General features: G+C 35.2%; 2 protein-coding genes across 14 annotated transcripts in view; one reads left to right on the plus strand and one right to left on the minus strand.

Moving 5' to 3' along the window:
- Positions 1–5,892, plus strand: part of abcf3 (ATP-binding cassette, sub-family F (GCN20), member 3) — a 24,386-nt gene extending 18,494 nt beyond the window's left edge. The window contains exons 18-21 of the mRNA XM_073922201.1: positions 1,085–1,176; positions 1,477–1,609; positions 3,516–3,603; positions 5,481–5,892. Coding sequence (XP_073778302.1) covers positions 1,085–1,176; positions 1,477–1,609; positions 3,516–3,603; positions 5,481–5,639 — 472 coding nt within the window. The 3' untranslated portion in view covers positions 5,640–5,892. The remainder of the gene's footprint in view (positions 1–1,084; positions 1,177–1,476; positions 1,610–3,515; positions 3,604–5,480) is intronic.
- An 812-nt stretch (positions 5,893–6,704) lies between these two features.
- The window catches only part of LOC100331149 (oxysterol-binding protein-related protein 1), a 66,277-nt gene continuing 47,981 nt past the window's right edge, over positions 6,705–25,000 (minus strand). For 12 of the 13 annotated variants that reach the window (XM_073922249.1, XM_073922236.1, XM_002667472.7 and 9 more), the window contains 12 exons: positions 22,738–22,836; positions 20,244–20,319; positions 19,958–20,092; positions 18,485–18,582; positions 15,632–15,814; positions 14,668–14,775; positions 13,625–13,714; positions 12,988–13,108; positions 11,217–11,336; positions 10,704–10,827; positions 9,225–9,315; positions 6,705–7,307 (listed from right to left, as the gene is read on the minus strand). In XM_073922249.1, coding sequence (XP_073778350.1) covers positions 7,205–7,307; positions 9,225–9,315; positions 10,704–10,827; positions 11,217–11,336; positions 12,988–13,108; positions 13,625–13,714; positions 14,668–14,775; positions 15,632–15,814; positions 18,485–18,582; positions 19,958–20,092; positions 20,244–20,319; positions 22,738–22,796 — 1,308 coding nt within the window. In that variant the 5' untranslated portion in view covers positions 22,797–22,836 and the 3' untranslated portion in view covers positions 6,705–7,204. The remainder of the gene's footprint in view (positions 7,308–9,224; positions 9,316–10,703; positions 10,828–11,216; positions 11,337–12,987; positions 13,109–13,624; positions 13,715–14,667; positions 14,776–15,631; positions 15,815–18,484; positions 18,583–19,957; positions 20,093–20,243; positions 20,320–22,737; positions 22,837–25,000) is intronic. The other variant, XM_073922266.1, reaches the window with a different exon arrangement.

Consider the following 25,000-nt stretch of genomic DNA (forward strand, 5'->3'; position numbering starts at 1 on the left):
GGATGGATGGATAGGTCAACAGAAATAAAAATAGATAGATGAATGGATGGATGGATGGAAAAGTTAACAGAAATTAAGATGGATGGATTTATAGATAGATCAGCAGAAATAAAAATGGATGGATGATGGAAGATAGCTCAACAGAAATAAGGATAGATGGATGGGTGGATGGATGGATAGATAGGTCAACAGAAATAAAATAGAAGGAGGGATGGATGGATAGATAAATGGATGAATGGTGGATGGATGGATAAATCGATAGGTCAACATAAATATGGATGGATGGATGTCAACAGAATGATGGATGGAAGAATGAATGGATGAATGAATAGATAGGTCAACAGAAATATGGATGGATGGATGTCAACAGAAGGATGGATGAATATATAGGTCAACAGAAATATGGATGGATGGATGGATGGATGGATGAATGAATCGATAGGTCAACAGAAATATGGATGAATGGATGAATGAATAGATAGGTCAACAGAAATATGGATGGATGGATGGATGGATGAATGAATCGATAGGTCAACAGAAATATGGATGAATGGATGAATGAATAGATAGGTCAACAGAAATATGGATGGATGGATGGATGGATGGATGGATGAATGAATAGATAGGTCAACAGAAATATGGATGAATGGATGAATGAATAGATAGGTCAACAGAAATATGGATGGATGGATGGATGGATGGATGGATGTCAACAGAAGGATGGATGAATATATAGGTCAACAGGAGTAAAGATGGATGAATAGTTCAACACAATGGAACCTAAATAGATCAACATTTATTTTGCCGTCACCTCATAATTCAGTTTCTCATCAAATCCTCTGACCAATCAAACGCTCTCTAGCCTCTGATGTGCCCCGCCCCTTCTTTTAATTTCTTTTTATTTGATGTGCTTGAGCTCAACCACTCTCTGGCAGAGCTGTGAGCAAAACTAAACGCCATTGGTTGTTTTAAAAAAGGGGAGGGGCTATATCCCACCCTCTCTTCATGTTTCCGTTGAGATTACTAGGCATAAAAAATGCACATTTAAACACAAGCAGACTCTCTCCTGTGTCGTCTCCCACAGAAAGCTGAAGATCGGTTATTTCAGCCAGCATCACGTGGATCAGCTGGACCTGAACGTCTGCTCCATAGAGCTGCTGCTCAAGAGATTTCCAGGTACTGTCTCCTCAGAGATCATCATCATTAGTACATGCACGAGCCCTGCTGAGAGACTTCTGATGCTGGAGTGTTTATTAATGAGGATATCAGAGGACATTACAGTCATTCAGACCATATACATGCAGAAGTCTTCAATACTCAAGTCAACACTTATTATAAGTGACAGTTCACCCCAAAGACAAACCAGGAGAAATTTGGGGTATCATTATTATTAATATAGTTTCATCCAGTACATCCTACTTGAATGTTTTTAGTGCATGTGCGTTTGTGTGTGTTTATGTACTTGTGTGTGTTCAGGTGAGACGGAGGAGGAGTATCGCCATCAGCTGGGCAGATACGGCATCACTGGAGAATTAGCCACGCGGCCGGTGGCCAGTTTATCAGGAGGACAGAAGAGCCGCGTGGCTTTCGCTCAGATGACCATGCCCTGGTAATACACACATGTAAACAGCAGGGTTTATACACTTACCTGTATGGTACAAATGTAATATAATTTTATTATTGTTTTATATTAGTGCTGTCAATCGATTAAAAAAATGTAACTAATTAATCGCACCTTTTTAAAAAAATTAATCGCCATTAATCACATTTAAAATACTGAAACTTGTAATTTTGGCTATTTAAATGTAAAATTAATGTAAACGCAAGACAAAAAAATTTAAAATTCAAAATATAATTGTTTATTAGAATTAAAATTAAAAATATAATTGTTTATTAGAATTAAAATTCAAAATATAATTGTTTATTAGAATTAAATTTCAAAATATAATTGTTTATTACAATTAAAATTCAAAATATAATTGTTTATTAGAAATAAAATTCAAAATATAATTGTTTATTAGAATTAAAATTCAAAATATAATTGTTTAATAGAATTTTTGTTTAACTTGTAACACAGATTTCTTCATGTAAACAACATACCACAATAAACCATCAAGATCCTGGCTTGACAGCCATATTTATTACAGGAATTAAAACACAGGCATGTTAATGACATTTAAATTTCAAAACAATCAATGCCAATAAAGAAAACATTGATTTCCATGTTGGATTCTAAGTGGACTGCAAAAAATGCCAAAATACAGGAATTGCAGATATGGAAAATGAAAAATTATAATAATAAACTATAGAATACAAACTGTTGCACTCACTGTAAAGTTTTATTGCTGTGAGTTGAGAACATTAATTATAGAGTAGAAACAATTTTCCTTTACATTCATCCAGTTGCTAAGACTAGGAGTATCCCGCAAGTGCACAGAGACTCCCGGATGCCCGCAAATGAATGATAATTTCTCGCAACCCGGTCGTTAAATACATTGCACACCCCTCTCACCCCTACTCAGATACGTCGCTCACTCCACCCCTGACACAGACACACAGACAGACATACACACAACTCGCTGCAGACGTTTTGGCCCCAACGGCCTTCCATACTGGAGCGTCTTCCCTCATATTCAACACGCATGATCACGTTCATTAAATTTGCTTAAACTAAGCGTCCTAAAGTATTACTGTATTTCACAAGGATTCTGACACAACAACGCGAAGCATACACTTTCGTTGCGTTTAATGAGGAAACACGCTAAACTTGGAGGGCTCATGCTGAAAGGCAGAGTAATGCCCTGTCTTTGACAGCTCGCGACTTCACCAGAGACGTTCTGAGTACATTTATATAAGACACCAATACTCCGATTTTAATATGATTAAGATAATACTCTTATTAAAATTCTACCGTGTAGCCTTAAAAGGACCTTACCTTAAAGGAACACCGAGTCACGAAATGCGGAGGATTTTCTTTCTGTTCGCCATGCGGTATCAACTTACAACAGTTGTCGAATGTTAAAAATGAAACACCCGAAATTGCATGAAACTCTGGAGAGCTTGTGATGCAACTAATTGTTTTATACTGAAACTTGCCTTCAAAAAGTGCTTCCTTGGTCTTATCCACATTTATTGCATGTTGAACACGCGTCTACCAAAACAGGAAGTAAAAAAACCTGAACTGCGTTAATTGCGTAATTTTTTTAACGTGTTAATTATTTAAAATTAATCGCATGCGTTAACGCACTAATTTTGACAGCGCTATTTTCTATATATGTGTAACTTATTTATCTATTTTTAGTGTAGAGAGCTCTGCTGTGACATGGGAATTTCCCTTTGGAGATTAATAAAGTCAAACAAACAAAATAAGAACAAATATAAACTATTTAAAATGGTAAATATGAAGAATTTAGCTACAGAGTACAATAGCCACAACCATTCGCTCAGTCTAATGCACATCTAATTAAACCGTCATATAGGTCACATTTACATCCTCGCTTTCGTCTCATTTCTAGCCCCAACTTCTACATTCTGGATGAACCGACCAATCATCTGGACATGGAGACCATCGAGGCCTTGGCAAAAGCACTCAACAAATTCAAGGTAAAACACAACCGTTCCTGCTGTCTAGCAGAACTATTAGTGGTAAGATCAAAAGTTTTGTGAATAATGATGTGCGGTAGCTATAGTTTTATTATAATGCCACATCATTATTGTGCTAAGCGCGCGCCTTTGACACAATGCCAATAAGCTTAGGGTTGTTTCCAGTGCAAGCGCACTGCGATTCATGCAGGTTAAACTAACCGGTCTGCTTCACACTTGGTATGGAATATTTTAGTTAGGGCTGGACGATATGGCAAAAAATTATATCACAATATATTTCTTAATTTCGGTCGATAAGATTCTGATATCGATATGGAAAATATTAAAAAGACAAGAAAAAAACTGCTTAGAACGCACACAATAGATGTGTGTAGCTACAAATGCCTGCAATCTGAATTTGCAAAGTCTATAATACCTCCAGGCTCTTATAACTTGTTTTTTTATTTATTTTTTTATAAAAACAGTACAAAAAAAGGCAACTTTTTCTTTGTATTTAGCCTTTACAAACAATAAATGTGAAATAAACTATCAAATAAATAAAACTCTCAGACTCAGCTTATTTATATATATATACAGTTGATATCAGTATTATTCCCCCCCCAGTTTAATTTTTCCCCAATTTCTGTTTAATGGAGAGATTTGTTCAACACATTTCTAATCATAATAGTTTTAATAACTCATCTCTAATAACTGATTTATTTTCTCTTTGTCAAGATGACAGTAAATAATATTAGACTAGATATTCTTCAAGACACTAGTGTTCAGCTTAAAGTCACATTTAAAGGCTTCACTAGGTTAATTAGGCAGGTTAGGATAATTAGTCAAGTCATTGTATATCGATGGTTTGTTCTGGAGACTATCGGTAAAAAATAGCTTAAAAGGGCTAATAATTTTGTCCCTAAAATATTTTTTTAAAAATTAAGAACTGCTTTCATTCTAGCCTAAATAAAACAAATAAGACTTTCTCCAGAAGAACAAATATTATCAGACACACTGTGAATCTGCACAACATCATTTAGGAAATATATAAAAAAGAGCAAAAAATTTAAAGGGGGGCTAATAATTCAACTGTATATATGCGTGTGTGTATATATATGTGTGTGTATGTGTGTGTGTATATATATATATATACATACACACACACATATATACACACACGCTATATATTGCTCGCTATATATGAGCAATATCACACTCGTAGCAGTGCGATATGGCTGTATATCGGCACTGGTGGGAGGCGTGCCTCAACAATAAAAAGGTTGTTTGTTATCATAACTGTTAGTTACTAATAACTAATTAACTAGTATTAATAGCTTTTAGTTAACTTGCAGTTATAGTGTATATAAAGTTAAAGTCTGAATTATTTGAATATTTAAATCTCAAAAATTTCCCTAATGATGTTGAACAGATTCAGGAATTTTTCACAGTATTTCCTATAATATTTCTTCTTCTGGAGAAAGTCTTGTTTGTTTTATTTCGGCTAGAATAAAAGCAGTTCTTAATTGTTTTAAACCCATTTGAAGGTCAATATTATTCGCCCCATTAAGCAATATTAGTTTTGGATTGTCTCCAGAACAAACAATCATTATACAATAACTTGCCTGATTACTCTAACTTTACCCTAATTACCCTAGTGAAGCCTTTACATGTCACTTTAAGCTGTACAGAAGTGTCTTGAAGAATATCTGGTATAATATTTTGTGCTGTCATCATGACAAAGAGAACATCAATCAGTTATTAGAGATGAGTTATTAAAACTATTATGATTAGAAATGTGCTCTCTGTTGACTCTGACTTCAGCTGTCTGTGTGAACATGAATGAAGTTTATAGTGTGCAGTGAGTATAAAGTGTTTGATATCTGTGTGTGTGTGTGTAGGGTGGTGTGGTTCTGGTGTCCCACGACGAGCGCCTCATCCGGATGGTCTGTAAAGAGCTGTGGGTGTGTGAAGCTGGTCGGGTCCACCGTATAGACGGAGGTTTCGATGAGTATAGAGATATCTTGCAGGAACAGTTTCGCAAAGAGGGATACTTGTGATGGAGTCGCTACAGAAAACACCCCGAAACTGCCATTGAGGAGAGCGTCCCAAATCCCGGAGGCTTTACTGCTGGAGTTCATCCCCCCTCCCCCAAAAAATCATGCGGGTTCAGGACCGGACGCTTGCTGAACTTCTGTGTAGATCGACATATTAAAAGATGAAGGTGAAACGGACATATGCACAACAGATGTTATACCCCACACCGCTTTTAAAAACCACACAATACGGTAATAAAATAATAACTGTCCAACATCTCTTTAATATTGTGTGTCTGGTTATTAACATTAATGATTTTATAGGATACAGGGGTGAATTACACTCACCGGCCACTTTATTAGGTATGCCTGTCCAACTGCTCATTAATGCAAATTTCTAATCAGCCAATCACATGGCAGCAGCTCACTGCATTTAGGCATGTAGACATGGTCAAGAGAATCTGCTGCAGTTCAAAGTGAGCATCAGAATGGGGAAGAAAGGGGATTTAAGTGATTTTGAACGTGACATGATTGTTGCTGCCAGACGGGCTGCTCTGAGTATTTCAGAAACTGCTGATCTACTGGGATTTTCACGCACAACCATCTCTAGGGTTTACAGAGAATGCTCCGACAAAGAGGAAATATCCAGTGAGCGGCAGTTCTGTGGGCGCAAATGCCTTGTTGATGCCAGAGGTCAGAGGAGAATGGCCAGACTGGTTCCAGCTGATAGAAAGGCAACAGTAACTCAAATAAGCACTCGTTACAACCGAGCTCTGCAGAAGAGCATCTCTGAACACACAACACGTCCAACCTTGAGGCGGATGGGCTACAGCAGCAGAAGAGCACACCGGGTGCCGCTCCTGTCAGCTAAGAACAGGAAACTGAGGCTACAATTCACACAGACTCACCAAAACTGGACAATGATGCTATCATGACAATATGGAGCAAAATCTCTGAGGAATATTTCCAGTAGCTTGTTGAATCTCTGCCACGAAGGATGAAGGCAGTTTCGAAGGCAAAAGGGGTCCAAGCCGGTGCTAGTAAGGTGTACCTGATAAAGTGACACACACACACACACACACACACACACAAAGTTTCATAATGATTTTATTTAGCAACAATAAAAAGTATTAGATGGATTAAATAACGTGTGTAATATGACATTTTCCGTGCACAACAGAAGTTTAACGCAATATAAACAAAAAACAAAGGGCCCATTTTCATATTCAGACTAAAAATAATTCAACAAATCTGATGTCAAAACTACTGAACTTGATAATATAAATGCAAGAGCAGCATCCATCAAACACAGGCGGATGCTGAGTCCTTCCAAAACATTTCATCATTCAAGTTCAACCTATTTAAAGAGTCACGATTAAAAGTTTACATCATTCATGTTCAGAATAGTCGTTTCATCCATTATATAAGTCATTCTCTCCCCCTATAAACTAAAATCTATTTAAATCATTCTCTGTCCTCATGATCACAGTTCAGCAGCGTATTGGAAATTTTATTAACTCGAATGTCGTCCGATGCATGGCGTTATTATATTATTACGCTATTAAACCAGCTCGTTCCCTCATTAGTGGTCAGTAAATGTCGGGCAGTTGCGAGTAGTTCCTGCTCCAGTAGTTGTCATTGTAGAGCCAGTCTGGAGCTCCGGTGTGAGGGTTCGAGCCCTGATGAAACCACCTGCAGGTCAACATTAACATGCAAATCAGTGCTTGATAAACCTCACTACTGTTTCTATACAGAAACACAGGCTGACAGAACTGTTTCTTTAAAAAAAATTCCTGAGCAACACAAAAACATTAGAGATGTTAGATTAACAGTCTTAAACTGGCAAAGCCTTAAACGCTGATAGGAACATGTTAGCAATATGCTAAAACGTGTTAGCAATGTGTTAACAAGCTAGGAATGTGTTGAAACATGTTAGCTGTGTGACACATGGCAAAGTACTTAAATCTTCTATGTAAAACATGCTAAACACGTTAGCCATGGGGTAAAACATAGTAACTTGCTGTAGCATGCTAAATACATGCTAACCATGCAACATGCTAAAACATTCTAGCAGTGTCTTTAAAAAAAAAAACTAGAAATTTGCTAAAAATCTACAAAAAACATCAATGTGCTCAAACGTTCTTACAAATATAAACCATGCTAATTATACATTAGCCATATGCTAAAACATGATTTACTATAGCATGCTAAATACCGGTTAACCATGTGCTAAAAACATAACATTGTGTTAAAATGCTAAGAAAGTGGTAAAACATGTTAACTGTGTACTAAAGCATGGCATTGTGCTCAAACGTTCTAGCAATATAAAGCATGCTAATTATACATTAGCCATATGCTAAAACATAACAAGTGTGTTTAAACATTCCAACAAACTTAAAGCATGCTAAACGTGTTAGCCATGGGGTAAAACATAGTAATTTGCTGTAGCATGCTAAATTACTGTGAACCATGTGCTAAAAACATAACGTTGTGCTAAAACATTCTAGCAGTGTGTTAAAAAAGCTAGAAATGTGTTCAAACATGCTACAAATCTACAATAAACATGGCAATGTGCTCAAATGTTCTAGCAATATAAAGCATGCTAATTATATGTTAGCCATGTGCTAAAACATAACAAATGTGGTAAACATGGCAGAAAATTTAAAACATGTTAAACACATTAGCCATGGGGTAAAACATAATCATTTGCTATAGCATGCTAAATATCTGTTAAATTTGTTAAAACATGGTAAAAACATGTTGACGGCATACTAAAACATGGCAATGTGCTAAACGCTCTAGCAATGTAACAACATGTTAAATACATTAGCCATGTCATAAAACAGCGCATGTTATGTCATGCCAGCAAATTTATAAGATGCTAAACATGTTAGCAATGTGCAAAAACAGAAATGTGTTAAAAAGCTTAGAATGTATTACAACATGCTAAAACATGTTAGCTGTAAACTAAAATAGCAATGTGCTTAAACATTTTAGCAACATAATGCATTTTAACCGTGTTAAAACATAATTGGCAAAGCCATGTTTTTGTACACAGCTTATACGCATGTTTTAACATATATCTACATTTTTAACATATTGCTAAACATTAGCTATGTATGAAAACATGGCTTTGTGCTGAATCATTCTATAAATGTAAAAACATGCTAAATGCATGTTAACCATGTACTAAAACACAACGTGGTAAAAAGCTAGGAATGTGTTAAAACATGATAGCAATTTATTTTTATTTTGTTCAAAGTAAAACAATCTAATTAAATAGCTAGGAACATTTTAAATATCTGTTTACTGCCAGCAAATTTAAAACGTTGCTGTTGTCACACATGGCTAGTATATGCTAAAACATGCTAAATACTTGTTTAACGTGCTAAAACATAATGGGCTGAAACATTCAAATAAATTTGTTAAAAAGCTAGGAATGTGTTAAAACATGTTAGCAATGTGCTAAATACATGTTAGCCATGTGTTAATGTAGCATCGTGTTAAAACATTAACATCATGAATGCTAGCATATTCAGTTTTGTCTTTATAAGAACTAAATCAGTCACATTCTCGCTTTCTCGTAGCGTATTAATGAACACGTCAAACCTTATTTTCCATTCCTCGTTGGATTTGGAGCGATCTTTTCGCGCTGTTCGTTGTTTTTCCTCCAGTCTGTTTTTCTCTGCACTGGCTATATCTGAAGAAAGAGGAGCAATGCAGAATCCCCAACAATCACTACACATTTGTAAAAACAATTAAGTTAACGTAATCAATATGCGTTGTAGGATTTTGCAGAGTAGGCAGGTTATACGATGCTAGTTATTAGTGACAATTGGTACTTAAACTGTGTCTAACAATGTGTTAAAAAGCCAAGAATGTTTTAAAACATGTTAGCAGTGTATGAAAACATGCCTATGTGCTGAATCAATCTATCAATATAAAAGAATGTTAAATATATTAGCCATGTGCTAATATGTATTTAGAACATGTTTTAAAATTGCTAGCATGTTTTAGCACATTCCTAGGTTTTAAAACATGTTAAATACATGCTAACAATATAGTAAAATATGTTAGCAATGGGTTTAAAAGTTAGGAATGTGTTTAAACATGTTTTAGTAAAGGACGAACATGTTTTTATTAACATGACAATGTGCTGAAACCTTCTAGTGGTGTAAAAAACATGCTAAATATGTGTTAGCCATGTGCTAACATGTATTCAGTATGTTTTAAAATTGCTATCATGTGTTAACACATTCCTAGGTTTTAAAACATATTAAATACATGCTAACAACATGCTAAAATATGTTAGCAATATGTTTAAAAGTTAGGAATGTTAAACCATGATTGCCCTGAACTAAAACATAACAATGTGCTGAAACATTCTAGCAACATAAAAACATGCTAATTATATGTTAGCCATGTGCTAATATGCATTTAGCATCTTTTCAAATTGATAGCATGTTTTAAAACAAGTTGAATAAATGCTAAAATATTTTAGCAATGCGTTTAAGTTAGGAATGTGTTAAAACATGTTAAACATGTTAGCCCTGTACTAATATGTATTTAGCTTGTTTTAAAGTTGCTAGCATGTTAACACATTCCTAGGTTTTAAAAACTTAAAAAGTTAAAAACATGCTAACGATATGCTAAAATATGTTAGCAATATGTTTAAAAGTTAGGAATGTGTTAAACCACGTTAGCCCTGTACTAAAACATAACAATGTGCTGAAACATTCTAGCAATGTGAAAACATGTTAAATATATGTTAGCCATGTGCTAATATGTATTTAGCATGCTTTAACACATTTCTAGGTTTTAAAACATGTTAAATACATGCTAACGATATGCTATCATGTTAGCAATGTGTTAAAACATGTTAATAAAAACATGTTAGTCCTTGTGCTGAAACATTCTAGCAGTTTAAAAGCATGCTAAATACATGTAAGCCCTGTGCCTAAACATAGCGATTTGTTAAAGCATACCAGCAATGTAGTTAAAGGCTAGGAATGTGGTAAAACATGCTAACAATATTAAAACGGAATGTTACTAAATGCCCTTCTGAGACACGATAAGAGAACGATGTACCAATGTTGCCGTTCTCCAAGGCTCTGATATCAGGTCTCAGGCGACAATCTGTAGGTGGAAGAACTTTCTCCATCTCTACATCCAACTCATTCAACTGCAGAGCAAACGTGGTAAAAGCGTAGTACTGAGAGAGAGAGAAAGAGAGAGACAAACTGATCATTATGAGGCACATATTACTGTGGCTACTGTTCTTACTGCTCTAAAACAAATGTAAGAAACCACCTCTGAGTGAACGTTGCTTCAAACATTTGCATATTGTTCAATAACATCACTGACATTAATCTAAATCCTGCACAAATACACAGATTTACATGAATAACCAGATCGATCAATGACTCAAACATGCAGATTTCTGTGGTCTCCTAATAATGAGTGACTGTACTGCATTACTCTTCTAACGTGTCATTCATAAAACTGATTCTTGTCGGCTGCTTGTGCTCCTCTCGTGTCCCTAAAATTATGCTAAACTGATAATGAATCGAGATCAGAATAAGAGATCAGAATTGGTCCTACTTTGCCCGAGTTGTCTGGTCGTGGTGAGATCCTCCAGATGAGTTCACTCCCAGGAATGAGCTGCACCGTCTCTGCTTCTGGAGGAGGCATTTCATCCGGTTCCTCTTCCGCATGACTGCTCTGAACATCACATCACACCAGACAGATTAATAATCTCAAGTGTTTGTAAGATGCTTCAAGTGGATGATAAATTAGTGATCAATAATTACGTCATTTAAATTGTATTTATGGGTGGCGCAGTGATTAGCACAATCGCCTCACAGCAAGAAGGTCGCTGATTCGAGCCCTGTCTGGGACAGTTGGCATGTCTGTGTGGAGTTTGCATGTTCTCCCCGTGTTGGTTAGGGATTCCTTCGAGTGCTCCGGTTTCCCCCACAGTCCAAACACATGCACTAAGTAAAACATTGTATGTATCATAATCAGTGGTAAAAGTACCATTACTTGCACAAAAATGTAGTGCCAGTAGAGTAAAAGAATCTGTTGTAAATATTACTCAAAGTAGGAGTAAAAGTAGAGCTTTTTAAAAGTACTCAAGAGTAATGAGTAGTGAGTATTACGCCATAAAAAGTCATTTTGCATTTACATGCAGTTTGTGCAGGGTTGTGTTAACGTAACATTCTGTAGTGCACTTAGTAATCTTCCTATATTCATTTGTTCCATCCAACTTTCTTCCATTGTTTGTTCTGTCCTTCATCTTTAATTTGTTCGTTCCTTCATTCGGTCCTTCCATCGTTCCTCCCTTCATTTGTTCGCTCATTCATATTTTTGTTCCTCCCTTTATTAGATCCTTTGTTAATTTGTTCGTTCCCTTCTTAGTTTGTTCAGTCCTTCCTTGAATTCTCACTTCATTCATTTGGTCTTTTGTTCGTTCGTTCGTTTTTATTTTTCATCCTTTCTTCATTAGGCCCCTTGCTCTTTCCTTCCTTTATTCATTCCTTTGGTCCTTCCTTCATTCCTCCCTTCATTTGTTCACTCATTCACGATTTTGTCCCTTCCCTCATTAGGTCCTTTGTTTGTTCCTTCCTTCCTTAGTTTGTTCAGTCCTTCTTTCATTCATTTGGTCCCTCCTTCCTTCATTAGTTCAGTCCTTCCTTCGTTCGGTCCTTCCTTCCATTTTTCATTCCTTCCATTTAATGATTGTTTAAAGAGGCTGTTTGGTGATTTCAGTCATCATGCAACATCCTTTTTTTTGTTGTTGTTTTTCAGTCGACATCTATTTTCTCATCAGTGACATCCAGTCTATTAAAAGACTGCGCGTCAACGTGTGTAAAGATTTTGAACATCTTCTTAGACATTTTTAACGCTTCTGAAAGGTTTGCTGCATTTATAAAGCGCCCATGTGTTAATGTTGTTCAGTATCATGTGATTGACTTTCTATGTGCGATTTGATTAGACCGGAATCACAGGACTGATTTCTCTACGTTAGCCAATCACCAAGGACAAGAAAGAAATAAAGCAGTGACTGCAGGTTGAAGGTAAGTAGTGGAGTAAAAGTACCAATACAGCACTAAAAATGGACTCAAGGAAAAGTAAAGTACACAATTTTAAAACTTCTTATAATTTTCTGAGAAAAACTACTCAATTACAGTAGTTTGAGTATTCTTAATTAGTTACTTCACACCACTGATCATAATTAGTAATGTTGTAAAAATAACTGTTAAACAGCACTTTTAAAATACTTTACACATTTTACTGAAGGGCTAATAATTTTGACCCTGAATCGATGTGTGATGTGATAAGTGATATCGAGTGCGATGCGAGCGGTCGTCACCGGCGTGCTGCTCTTCTCTGGTCGCTTCACGTCTGATTTTCTGTGAGCCTCGAAGGCCGCTGGATCCACAGAATACAAACACTCGGTCCATTTACCATAGAGCGCACACACCTTCTTCTTACTGCACAGACAAAGAAAATAATCCAGTTATTAATAATCGAGCTATTAATGCCTGTGCATCAGCAAAGTGGCAGATATAAAACAGCACTAGCTGTGAAATCAGTGCTGGTCAGGTGTGCATGTGTGCTTCAGTGTGAGTGTGTGCTTGATGCTTCTGTCAGTCTATGTGGCTCTTGTCGCTGTTCATCTAAATCTCCACATCTATAATCCTCTTAGTCTATGCTGACATTATCTCCAGCAGCTCATAACACTCTAATGTTTAACGGACAGACGGCTGCTTCTCACTCAGGGCTGCTGGACATGCTAATGAGGGAGAGATGGGCACTAGTGGGCGGGGCTTTCCTCCTCTGATGACACGTACAAAGGGAGAATGTCAATCAAAGTGTTTCTGCAGACTGATTATATCAAGTCTGATTATGAACAATAGAATTAATTGTGGATAGACAGACAGACAGACAGATAGATAGATACAGGTATAGGTACAGTATATATGTGGAATTCTGAATTGTTTTCATGCCTTTTATCAAGTATGTATCCTTCCACTTTATGCAACTCTTTTCCAAAGATGCCACATGACTTGAAGGTCAAACAGCATCTTTCTCCAGTTCTGTTGAGAAACAACAGCTGTTTACCACATGAAAATACTATAGTAATTCATAGTAAATATTACAGTGTTTTGAACGATGTATACCAGAGTATATATTATAGTATTTACAACTCTTTACTAATGAATTCTCCAGTATTCTGTAGCATTAATAATAGATATACTACTAAAATACTGTACTGTACTTTATATTACTTTTACTACAGTAAACTGTGATGTACTGTAGTATATTATACCATGTTGTTGTAGAAAACTACAGTTGTTTATATTAATAGTTGTGTAATTATAGCAATAATGTATAATCAACAGAACAAATCAATTACTATAGATGTTGTTACCATAGCAACTGTAGAATCAACGCAACAGATCAATTACTAGAGTTGTTCTGTTACCATAGTAACTGTAAAATCACTGCAACAGACCGATTACTATAGTTTTTGTTACCATAGCAACTGTATAATATATAGAACAGATCAACTACTATAGTTGTTGTGTTACCATAGCAACTGTAGAATCAACGCAACAGATCAATTACTAGAGTTGTTGTGTTACCATAGCAACTGTAAAAACACCGCAACAGATCGATTACTATAGTTGTTGTTACCATAGCAACTGTATAATCAACAGAACAGATCAACTACTATAGTTGTGTTACCATAGCAACTGTAAAAACACCGCAACAGATCGATTACTATAGTTGTTGTTACCATAGCAACTGTATAATCAACAGAACAGATCAACTACTATAGTTGTTGTGTTACCATGGCAACTGTAAAAACACCACAACAGATTGATTACTATAGTTGTTGTGTTACCATAGCAACTGTAGAATCACCACAACAGATTCATTCAAGTACTTTAGCGCAGTGGGTTTCAAAAACACTGTAGTATTTACTCTAAATTACCGTAGTATATACACATTTAATATGAAATGAGAGGCTGATACTTGCTCTTACTTATGATTAATAATTTCCACATTTCCGTATTGCTCGATCCACAGTTGTCCCATAATAATGTTATGAACGCAGCAGGTGGGGTTTGTCCATGTGTAGGCCTCACTGTGCCTGAGAAACAACACAGGAACAATCCGCTTGTTAAGTGGTGACGTGTTTGTGACGTATGTAATACTGTTTCCGGGTCCAAGCCGCCATTCACTTGAGTGGAGAAATCATTCGTTTATGATCACGTTTTATTCCTGTCACACATTAAAGTTAATTTTATATAAAATCGAAGTGAATTATAAAACAATGAATCACTTTCTGGCCATCGGATATTAGGCATGCACATATATATTGCGATCGTGACTTTCGAAAGTATTAAATGGCTTTGTGAACGTTTATTATTACCATTTCATGAGTCTCCCCATTCAGTTGAATAGAGCGCTTGGACCCGGAAGCCACTCCGCGTGACGTCACACTTAACAAGTGGATAAACACGTCAATAATGTAGATGATTATTAATACCTTACTGTGCTTTTAATCGTTTAACTGGCACAATAGCACTCTATTTACACCAGATAGATGATGACAGCACATAATATTAGACTAGATGTTTGACTAGTGTTCAGCTTAAAGTGACATGTAAAGGCTTCACTAGGGTAATTAGGGTAAAGTTAGGCTAATTAGGCTAGTCATTGTATAACAGTGGTTTATTCTGGAGACAATCCAACACTAATATTGCTGAAGGGGGCGCTTTAAAACAATTAAAAACTGCTTTTATTTTTAGCTGAAATAAAACAAATCAGACTTTCTCCAGAAGAACAAATATTAGAGGAAACACTGTGCAAAATTCCTAAATCTGTTCAACATCATTTGGGAAATGCTTGAGAAAGAAATGAACAGGAGGGCTAGTAAAAGCATGTGATGTGGAACGCCTCAATTGAATATACACACATTTGTGCACAAACAGGACAGGACTCACCCGGGCAGCTCCAGGCTGATGATCCCTCGCGGTTCAGCTTCTACACTCTTTCCCCAGAACTTGAGTTTGGGATAAATGGAGCCGTGAAACATAAAGTCCTTCTTTATGCCCTCGGCATGAAAGGCACTGATGGGTGGATGATGACTGACCTGCTCGGAGATCCATCTGAAGCCCAGATCCTCTCTGAGGACGGAAACACACACCGCTCAGGACCACCCGTACTTAAACCGCACTTCAACACACTTTTAACTGCAGTTTGGAGGTGAAATGAACACTAGGGGGCAGTATGACTGCATCATCCCATGTGTTTTTCACACTAATAATATTTACAGAGATATATTATTGACGAATACAGGATTATTTTCATGCAGTTCTTTGCTCAACACCAAATAAACAGCACTAAACATCTTAACACTGTCTATGATTAGTAATGAACACGTTTGCATCCCCTATCTATCTTCATATGGACACTTTTCTGGCATATAAGCTATGAGCTCACTTTGTACGGTGTTGTATTTATGCCGCAGAACGCTCGGACGTTTGAGTCTGGTGAAGCACACTTTCACAAAGGAAATAAACGCAACGTAAAATCAAGGTAAACTATGTGCTGGTAGTGCACTTTTCTCTTCTGTTTGCTTCTGAAAACACTATCGGTTGGGTTTAGCGAAGAGTTTAGCGAAGTGTTTCGCTAGCTGATCCGTACGCTCCGCCTTCTGAATGTCTACAAGAAGGACGTGCATCTGAAACTTACAACGGAACACTCCCTAAGTAACGTATTTCAGATTCGCACGTATGTAGACATCACAGCGCCCTCTAGTGGATTTGTGAACTGAAACATCCCACAACACGTACCCGAAGCAATGTATTTCAGGTTTCGCAAAAATGGAGGCTGAGGCATATATGCCTGGGTCCTCATACATCATCATATGAGTGTTAGGAAAATATCTGTAACACGTTTGCTTCAAAAATGTAGAGAGCGCCCTCTAGCAGATTTGTTATTAGAAATGTGTAATAAAACGTACGTCAATTAACGTATTTCAGAGTCACAAAAATGTAGACAGCGCCCTCTAGAGGATTTGTTATTAGAAATGTGTAATAAAATATACCCCATGTAACGCATTTCAGTTTCGCAATAATGTAGACAGCGCCCTCTAGTGGATTTGTTATTTGAAATGTGCGTTGACATGTACCCGGAGCAACATATTTTAGGTTTTACCAAAAAATATAGGCTAAGGCACATGCTTCTAATAAGCCTGGCTTGTAATAAACCATCATAAGAGTGTTTGGAAAATATCTGTATGTTTACTTTTTTTCGTAATGTATTTCAGATTCGCAAAATCGTAAACAGCGCCCTCTTGTGGATTTGTCATCTTAAACTGAAAGGAAATGTACCCGGAGCAACGTATTTTACATTTTGCAAAAATGTAGGCTAGTGCAGTGGTTCCCAACCTTTTTCTTTGGGGCCCCCCCAATGAACATATACAAACATTGGAGCCCCCCCACCATATAAATACACACGCATACACACACATATGTACTGTATATATATATATATATATATATATATATATATATATATATATATATATATATATATATATATATATATATATATATATTTATATATATATTTATATATATTTATATATATATATATATGTGTGTGTATATATATATATATATATATATATATATATATATATATATATATATATATGTATATATATGTGTGTGTGTGTGTGTGTGTGTGTGTGTGTGTGTGTGTGTGTGTGTGTAATAATAATATATAATACGTATAGAAAATATTAATTAATCAGTTTTAACTTGTCTTGGCCTTCAATAAAACCAAAATTTAGGTAGGCTTTGTCATACTGTCTAATCTTTTTCTTCGCCTCTGAAGAATCACTGCATTTACGTTTGTCTGCCATTTTTGTTTTGATTTTGCCTTTACGACACGTTGACAAGCAGATTACGTGATTTAAATGATTATTTAAAGTTATTTATTTTAATTATTTTCACTATTATGTTGGAATTTTAAGCATGTGTTTAGATTTTTTTGTTTGGGACTTAAAAATATATATATAATAGTAGGATTGCTCGATTTTGGGAAAAATTATAATCCCGATTATTTTGGTCATAATTGTAATCACGATTATTCAAAACGATTGCCAGTTAAAGTAAAAAATTATTAGCGCTCCTGAGATTTTTTTTATTTTTTATAAATATTTCCCAAATTAAGTTTAACTGAGCAAGGAATTTTAACAGTATTTCCTATAATATTTTTTCTTCTATTTGTTTTATTTTAGCTTGAATAAAAACAGGTTTAAATATTTTGAAACCAATTTAAGGTCAATATTATTACCCCCCTTAAGCAATATATATTTTTGATTGTCTGCAGAATAAACTACCGTTATAATGACTTGCCTTATTACTCTAATTAAGCCTTTGAACTGCACTTTAATCTGAATGCTTGTATTTGCGATTTGGGACGCAGCTTGCGTGATCGTGCTGCACACACACACAAGCACGCGCTCTTTCGCGCTTTTAAGAGCAGCAACATGTGTACAGCTGGAACGTGGCAAAATATGATGCAATAATCATTTATCTCGATTAATGCTTTTTTATAATCATTTGAAACAGAAATCTAAATAGGATTTTTGATTAATTGCAAAGCCCTTTATAATAGTGGAGCATTTTTATGCCTTTTTCTACTTCAATACTTATCCTCTCCCGCGCCCCCCCTGTGAACTCTGGCGCCCCCCTTAGGGGGGCGCGGACCCCAGGTTGGGAACCACTGGGCTAGTGCACGTATTTCCAGTCACTCATAGATGAAGATTTGATGGAATCTCTGACCTGACGAGCTCGTATGTTTCTCCCAGCAGTGGATTGAAGGGTTTTCCAGTTCTTTCCCACTGTGAGGCCACGGCGGACACTGCAAACGCTGCGACACACTAAAAAACACACACACACACACACATTACTGACACATGAAGAGTCGCGTCTGGGAATGTTGTTTTGTTATGGCTGCAGAGCCAGCAAATCTGAACGTCAGTTTTAAAGCTCTAGGAATAGTAATTATCAATCTACATTCATATTTTGCTAATAGACTGTTAATGAATTTTACACTTGTAATGCATATTTCTCTATATTCTTTAAAATTATTTTTGAATTTTATTATTTATTTTAACTTTCATCTAAAAGAATCACATTTTAAAAAATGTAAACTGAATTAAATATGATTAGCAATTGCTTATTAATGGCCTTTATAAATAAATATACATTCACCAGCATGGATCACGTCACACTGAGCTAGACTTTATTTTAGGGATGGTAAGGGAACAGTGGGATGAAGGGAAGTAAGCAGATGAACGGTGAACAGGTAGGCAGGTTGATCGGGCATCCTACGATCATGCCCAGATACTCAGGGTGGGGGTACTGTCACTGTAATATTTTGGTAGAGTGATTGGACCCCCCAAATCAACCTAGGAGGGAGGAGAGGGTTATAAGGATTGTTAATGGGAAGCAAGGAAATATAGTGAGGGAGGGAGGGTTCGAGAGAACGAGAAGAACAGAGCTAGAGGGCTGGTCTGCCTTAAATAAGTTTTAGGGAGCAGGTGATTGGATAAGAAGACAAAGTGAGGTGTGGTCCTGCTGCCGAACCTTTGTTAACAAGTTAACCCCATAACAAATTAATTTAATGATTAAACTTGTTTTAAATGTCACTATGTTTCTGCGACAGTGTTATACTAATTTTCATTAAATTCATAAAAAATATGCAGTTTTTAAAACAATATTTCAAATATAAAAATAGTATTTTTTATTGTAGGTTACCTGTAAAACATATGAATGAAAGTTTCAAAAAGTTTATAAATAACTATTTAAGAAATCTGCATGTACTGATTGTGGGTCAAAGTGCACCTGTATGTGTTATGAGGATAAATCCACCAATGCAATTATTATTCACAGCTAAAATTATTTGTATTAAATTTCCATAAAATTACAAATAATTAGCATTTCAATGCATTTTATCAATAATGCATAATGTGTGCTAAAGGCATTTAAATGCAAAGCCCATTGATTCATTCAGGTCTAAGCTGTAATCAATATTCCTTGTGCTGGAATTTAAAATTCTCCCTCTCGATTAAATATGCAAGTAAAACGAAATTCTGTGTATCATCTTGATGCTAAACTTTGTACATACAACAATTTCACCAAACACTTATTAATAGGCCTTGCTTAAGGTCCAACGCTCTGCTTATTTCAGCTCCTGCTCTATTTTTCTATCCACAAAGGGTTCCATGGCCTAAAAAATAAAAATATGTTTACCTTCATTCTGTGGATGGAGTCTTGGGAAGCGTTGGCTCTGTGGATGAGGTACGTGTGCTCCATGTACTCAGTCAATCTCTGAAGAAAACTCAGAGGCTCATTAAAAATCACCGGCATTGTGATTTTGGACAGCTCCTGTGAAGAGGTGAGGAGGAGAAAAACTAGTCAGAATAACAAAACTGAAGAAATATTTATATAGTCTTCAGATTAGGGTTATATTTCTGCACTGAAGTCCCTGAAGTTGAAGAAACACTAATATTGTGTGTGTGAATTGTCTTTGACTCACCATCCCAATGCATTTTTTGAGGACGCTCCACATACTGATGTTGTTTCTTGAAAACATGGCAGCCGGAAGAGCCGACCTGTTCCCGGACAGAAACACAAAAAATTTGTATCATATATCATAGTATCATACAATTATATGGTATCATATAGTATCGTATCATATCATATTGTATGGTATATCTTCGTATCATATCATATATTGTATCATATATCATTGTATCAGAATTATATGGTATCACATAGTATTGTACCATATTGAATCGTATGTCATGGTATCATATCATTGTAACATTTTGTATCATATCATATATCATCGTATCGTAACAGAATCATATGGTATCATATAGTATCGTATCATATAGCATTGTATCATGTATCATATGGTATCATATCATTGTAACATTTCGTATCATATCATATATCGTATCATACATCATCGTATCGTATCTTAGAATCAAATGGTATCGTCTAATATCGTATCATATCGTAATGTAACATATATTATCGAATCATATGGTATATATCATTGTAACATTTCATATCATCATATATCATATCATAAATCATTGTATCGTATCATAGAATTATATGGTATCATATAATATCGTATTGTATCGTATTTCTTCGCATCATTTCAAATATCGTATCATATATCATTGTATCATAGAATCATATGGTATTACATAGTATTGTACCATATTGAATCGTATGTCATGGTATCATATGGTATCATATCATTGTAACATTTCGTATCATATCATATATCATCGTATCGTAACAGAATCATATGGTATCATATAGTATCGTATCATATTGCATTGTATCATGTATCATCGTATCATATCATTGTAAAATTTCGTATCATATCATATATCGTATCATACATCATCGTATCGTATCTTAGAATCATATGGTATCGTCTAATATTGTATCATATCGTAATGTAACATACTATCGAATCATATGGTATATATCATTGTAACATTTCATATCATAAACCATTGTATTGTATCATAGAATCATATGGTATCACATAGTATTGTACCATATTGAATCGTATGTCATGGTATCATATGGTATCATATCATTGTAACATTTCACATCATATATATCATATCATATATCATCGTATCATATCATAGAATCATATGGTATCATATAGTATCGTATCAAATCGCATTGCATCATTTTTCATCATATCATATGGTATCATATCATCATAACATTTCGTATCATATCATATATCATTGTATCGTAACATAGAATCATATGGTATCTTATAGTATCGTATCAAATCGCATTGCATCATATATTATCGTATCATATGGTATCATATCATTGTAACATTTCATAACATATCATATATCATCGTATCGTATCATAGAATCATATGGTATCATATAGTACCGTATTGTATCATATATCATCATATCATATTATAGTATCGTATATCACATCATCGTATCGTATAATATTATAGTGTTGTTTCAAATCATTGTAACATACATCATAGCATCATACCATATCGTATCATATCATCGCATCATGTCATAGTATGTTATCGCATCACATCAACGTATCATATCTTATCGTACTGTATTGTAATGTGTATCATATGGTATCATATCATTGTAACATTTCCTATCATATCATATATCATCATATCAAATCATAAAATTATATGGTATATAGTATCGTAACATATCATATCATATATCATTGTATCATATGGTATCATATCATCATAACATTTCGTATCATATCATATATCATTGCATCGTATCATAGAATCATATGGTATCATATAGTATTGTATCATATAGTATTGTATCATATATCATCGTATCATATGGTATCATATCATTGTAACGTTTCATATCATATTTTAGTATCGTGTCATATATCACATCATCATATCATATCATCGTATTGTATATCATAGTGTCATACCATATCGTACCATATATAGTATTGCATCACATCATCGTATCATATTGCATTGTAATGTATCATATCGTATCGTACCATTAAATCAAAATCGTATTATATCATATTATACCATAGTATTACATCGTATCATATCACATTATCGTATCATATCATCTCTTATTATCCTATCATAGTATCATATCGTATAGTTTCATATCATATATCATATTGTATCGTACCACATCATATCATAACACATCATATCACTGTATCCTATATTATATCATATCATAATGCATCATATCATATATAATATCGTATAATATCATCATATATCATAATGCATCATATCATTGTATTGTATAATATCATATCATATATTATATTATTATTTTCAAAAGTAAATGTCCCTAAATACACCTACAAGCATTATTTAATCTTGGTAGCAGCAGCAGCAATGATATGAATATTCTATAATGCATAAATATAAGCTTGTTATGAGAGTAGAGTGAACGCAAGTTTAAAACAAGAGGAAAACTCAGTCACATGACAGTGAACATATATACCTGTGATTTTTAACTCCATTGCGCTGGGTTTGATCACCCTGACTACTGTCCCCTGACATGACGTCTGCCTCTGGGGCCACACTGTTTTCTGATCTGCCTCTAGAGAAAGGACAGCAAAAACACCATTACTTAAGAGAGCAAGAACATTTTAGACCTGTACAGCACATACGGTTGAGCATTATTTGCCCTCCTGTATATTTTCTGTTTAACAGAAAGAGGATTTTTACAATGCATTTCTAAACATAATAACTCATTTCTAATAACTGATTTCTGATATCCGTGCCATGATGACAGCACGTAATATTAAACTAGATATCACGTACTAATAATCAGCTTAAAGTCATTGGACAACTGTTGTTTTATGGTGCCAGTCGAAAAATAATGACTTAAGGAGGCTAAAAATACAAATAACTAAATATTTTCCCCCGAGTCAGACTGAAAACAAATTGACTTTCTCTAGAAGAGTGAAATATAATAAAAAAAATATTAAAACGGGTAAATAATAGGGTTAATAATTTGTCCGTGCTATTAATAGTCTTGTGATGCTTTTGCACTCTAAAAAACACAGGGTTAAATACTACCCAAATTGGGTTGTTTTTAACCCTACTGCTGGGTAAATATAGGACAGAACACATCAGGGGTTAAATTAACCCATGTAATTGGGTTATTATTTTTAACCCCACAACTAGATTGTTTTTTCTACCCAATAATTGGTTATTTTTACTTAAATAATAGGTTCATTTGATTTAATAAATAGGTTATTTTTAATGTAATATTTAGCTTTCTTTTAAAATCATTAACCACATAAAAACAAGCAGGTCAATATTGTATTAGCTTAGTTTTTGTTCCATTAAGATTGTTCAGCACATTACACTAAGTAAATACACTTTACATCAACTAAAAATTCATAAAACAGTAAATACAAATTATAACAACTCGTAGACTTATAGAAACTCAGTCAGGAACTGTTTTAATGATGCCGTTTATCACACATCAGCGAATGGATTTGTAATGGATATATATCTGCTCCACACATTTCTGTCAGAGTAGAGCACACGGGATTATAAGATTATGACAGTATTAGATTGTGCGCTACGGTATGATGACATCTGTCCACTGCTAAGAGTCTGCTATGATCAAATGCTGGGTTGTTTTAACCCAACGGTGAGTTATTGTTTTTAGTGACACTGAAACTGCACTTTTTAGCTCATGGTTAGGCTTTTTCATATTCAACCCAGGGCTGGTCTAAAACGATGCCGCATTTTTTAGAAGTGCACCTACAACATGAACTGATTTCTTTTGTAATTCCCCTTTATTAATCTCTCAGCTCATCCTGGGGTTTATAATGCTGCAGGTTTCTCTGCATTCAGCTTGTTCTGCTATTTTAAGTGTGTTTACTGCAGTTCACACCATATTGAACATCTGTCTGAGCCACACATTATTAGCTTCACTGTTATCCACCTAAATAAAACAGTATAACTTGTCCACTTTAATAAGCAGCATATACTATGACATCATTTCAATGTAGTTTTAATATATAGTTATACACTATATACTTTATTATGAATAATAGAAAATTAATTATTCAATATTAGAAGAAGAAAGAGAAAAGGAAAATAAAAATAATGAATAATATAATGACAATAGTAATTCATTCATTCATTTTCTTGTCGGCTTAGTCCCTTTATTAATCCGGGGTCGCCACAGCGGAATGAACCTCCAACTTATCCAGTACATGTTTTGACGCAGCGGATGCTCTTCCAGCTGCAACCCATCTTTGGGAAACATCCATACACACTCATTTACACTCATACACTACGGACAATTTAGCCTACCCAATTCACCTGTACCACAAGTCTTTGGACTGTGGGGGAAACCGGAGCACCCGGAGGAAACCCACACGAACGCAGGGAGAACATTCAAACTCCACACATTAATGCCAACTGACCCAGCCGAGGCTCAAACCAGCGACCTTCTTGCTGTGTGACAACACTACCTACTGCGCCACTACATCGCCCTAATAATAATAATATTATAATAATAATTAATACTAATAATAATATTAATTAATAATAATATAAATAATAACAACAATAATAATGAATATTAATAATAATAATAATAATAGGCGAGGCAGTGGCGCAGTAGGTAGTGCTGTCGCCTCACAGCAAGAAGGTCGCTGGTTCGAGCCTCGGCTCAGTTGGCGTTTCTGTGTGGAGTTTGCATGTTCTCCCTGCCATCGCGTGGGTTTCCTCCGGTCGCT

Source organism: Danio rerio, chromosome 2 (assembly GCF_049306965.1).
Source record: "Danio rerio strain Tuebingen ecotype United States chromosome 2, GRCz12tu, whole genome shotgun sequence".
Lineage (NCBI taxonomy): Eukaryota > Metazoa > Chordata > Actinopteri > Cypriniformes > Danionidae > Danio > Danio rerio.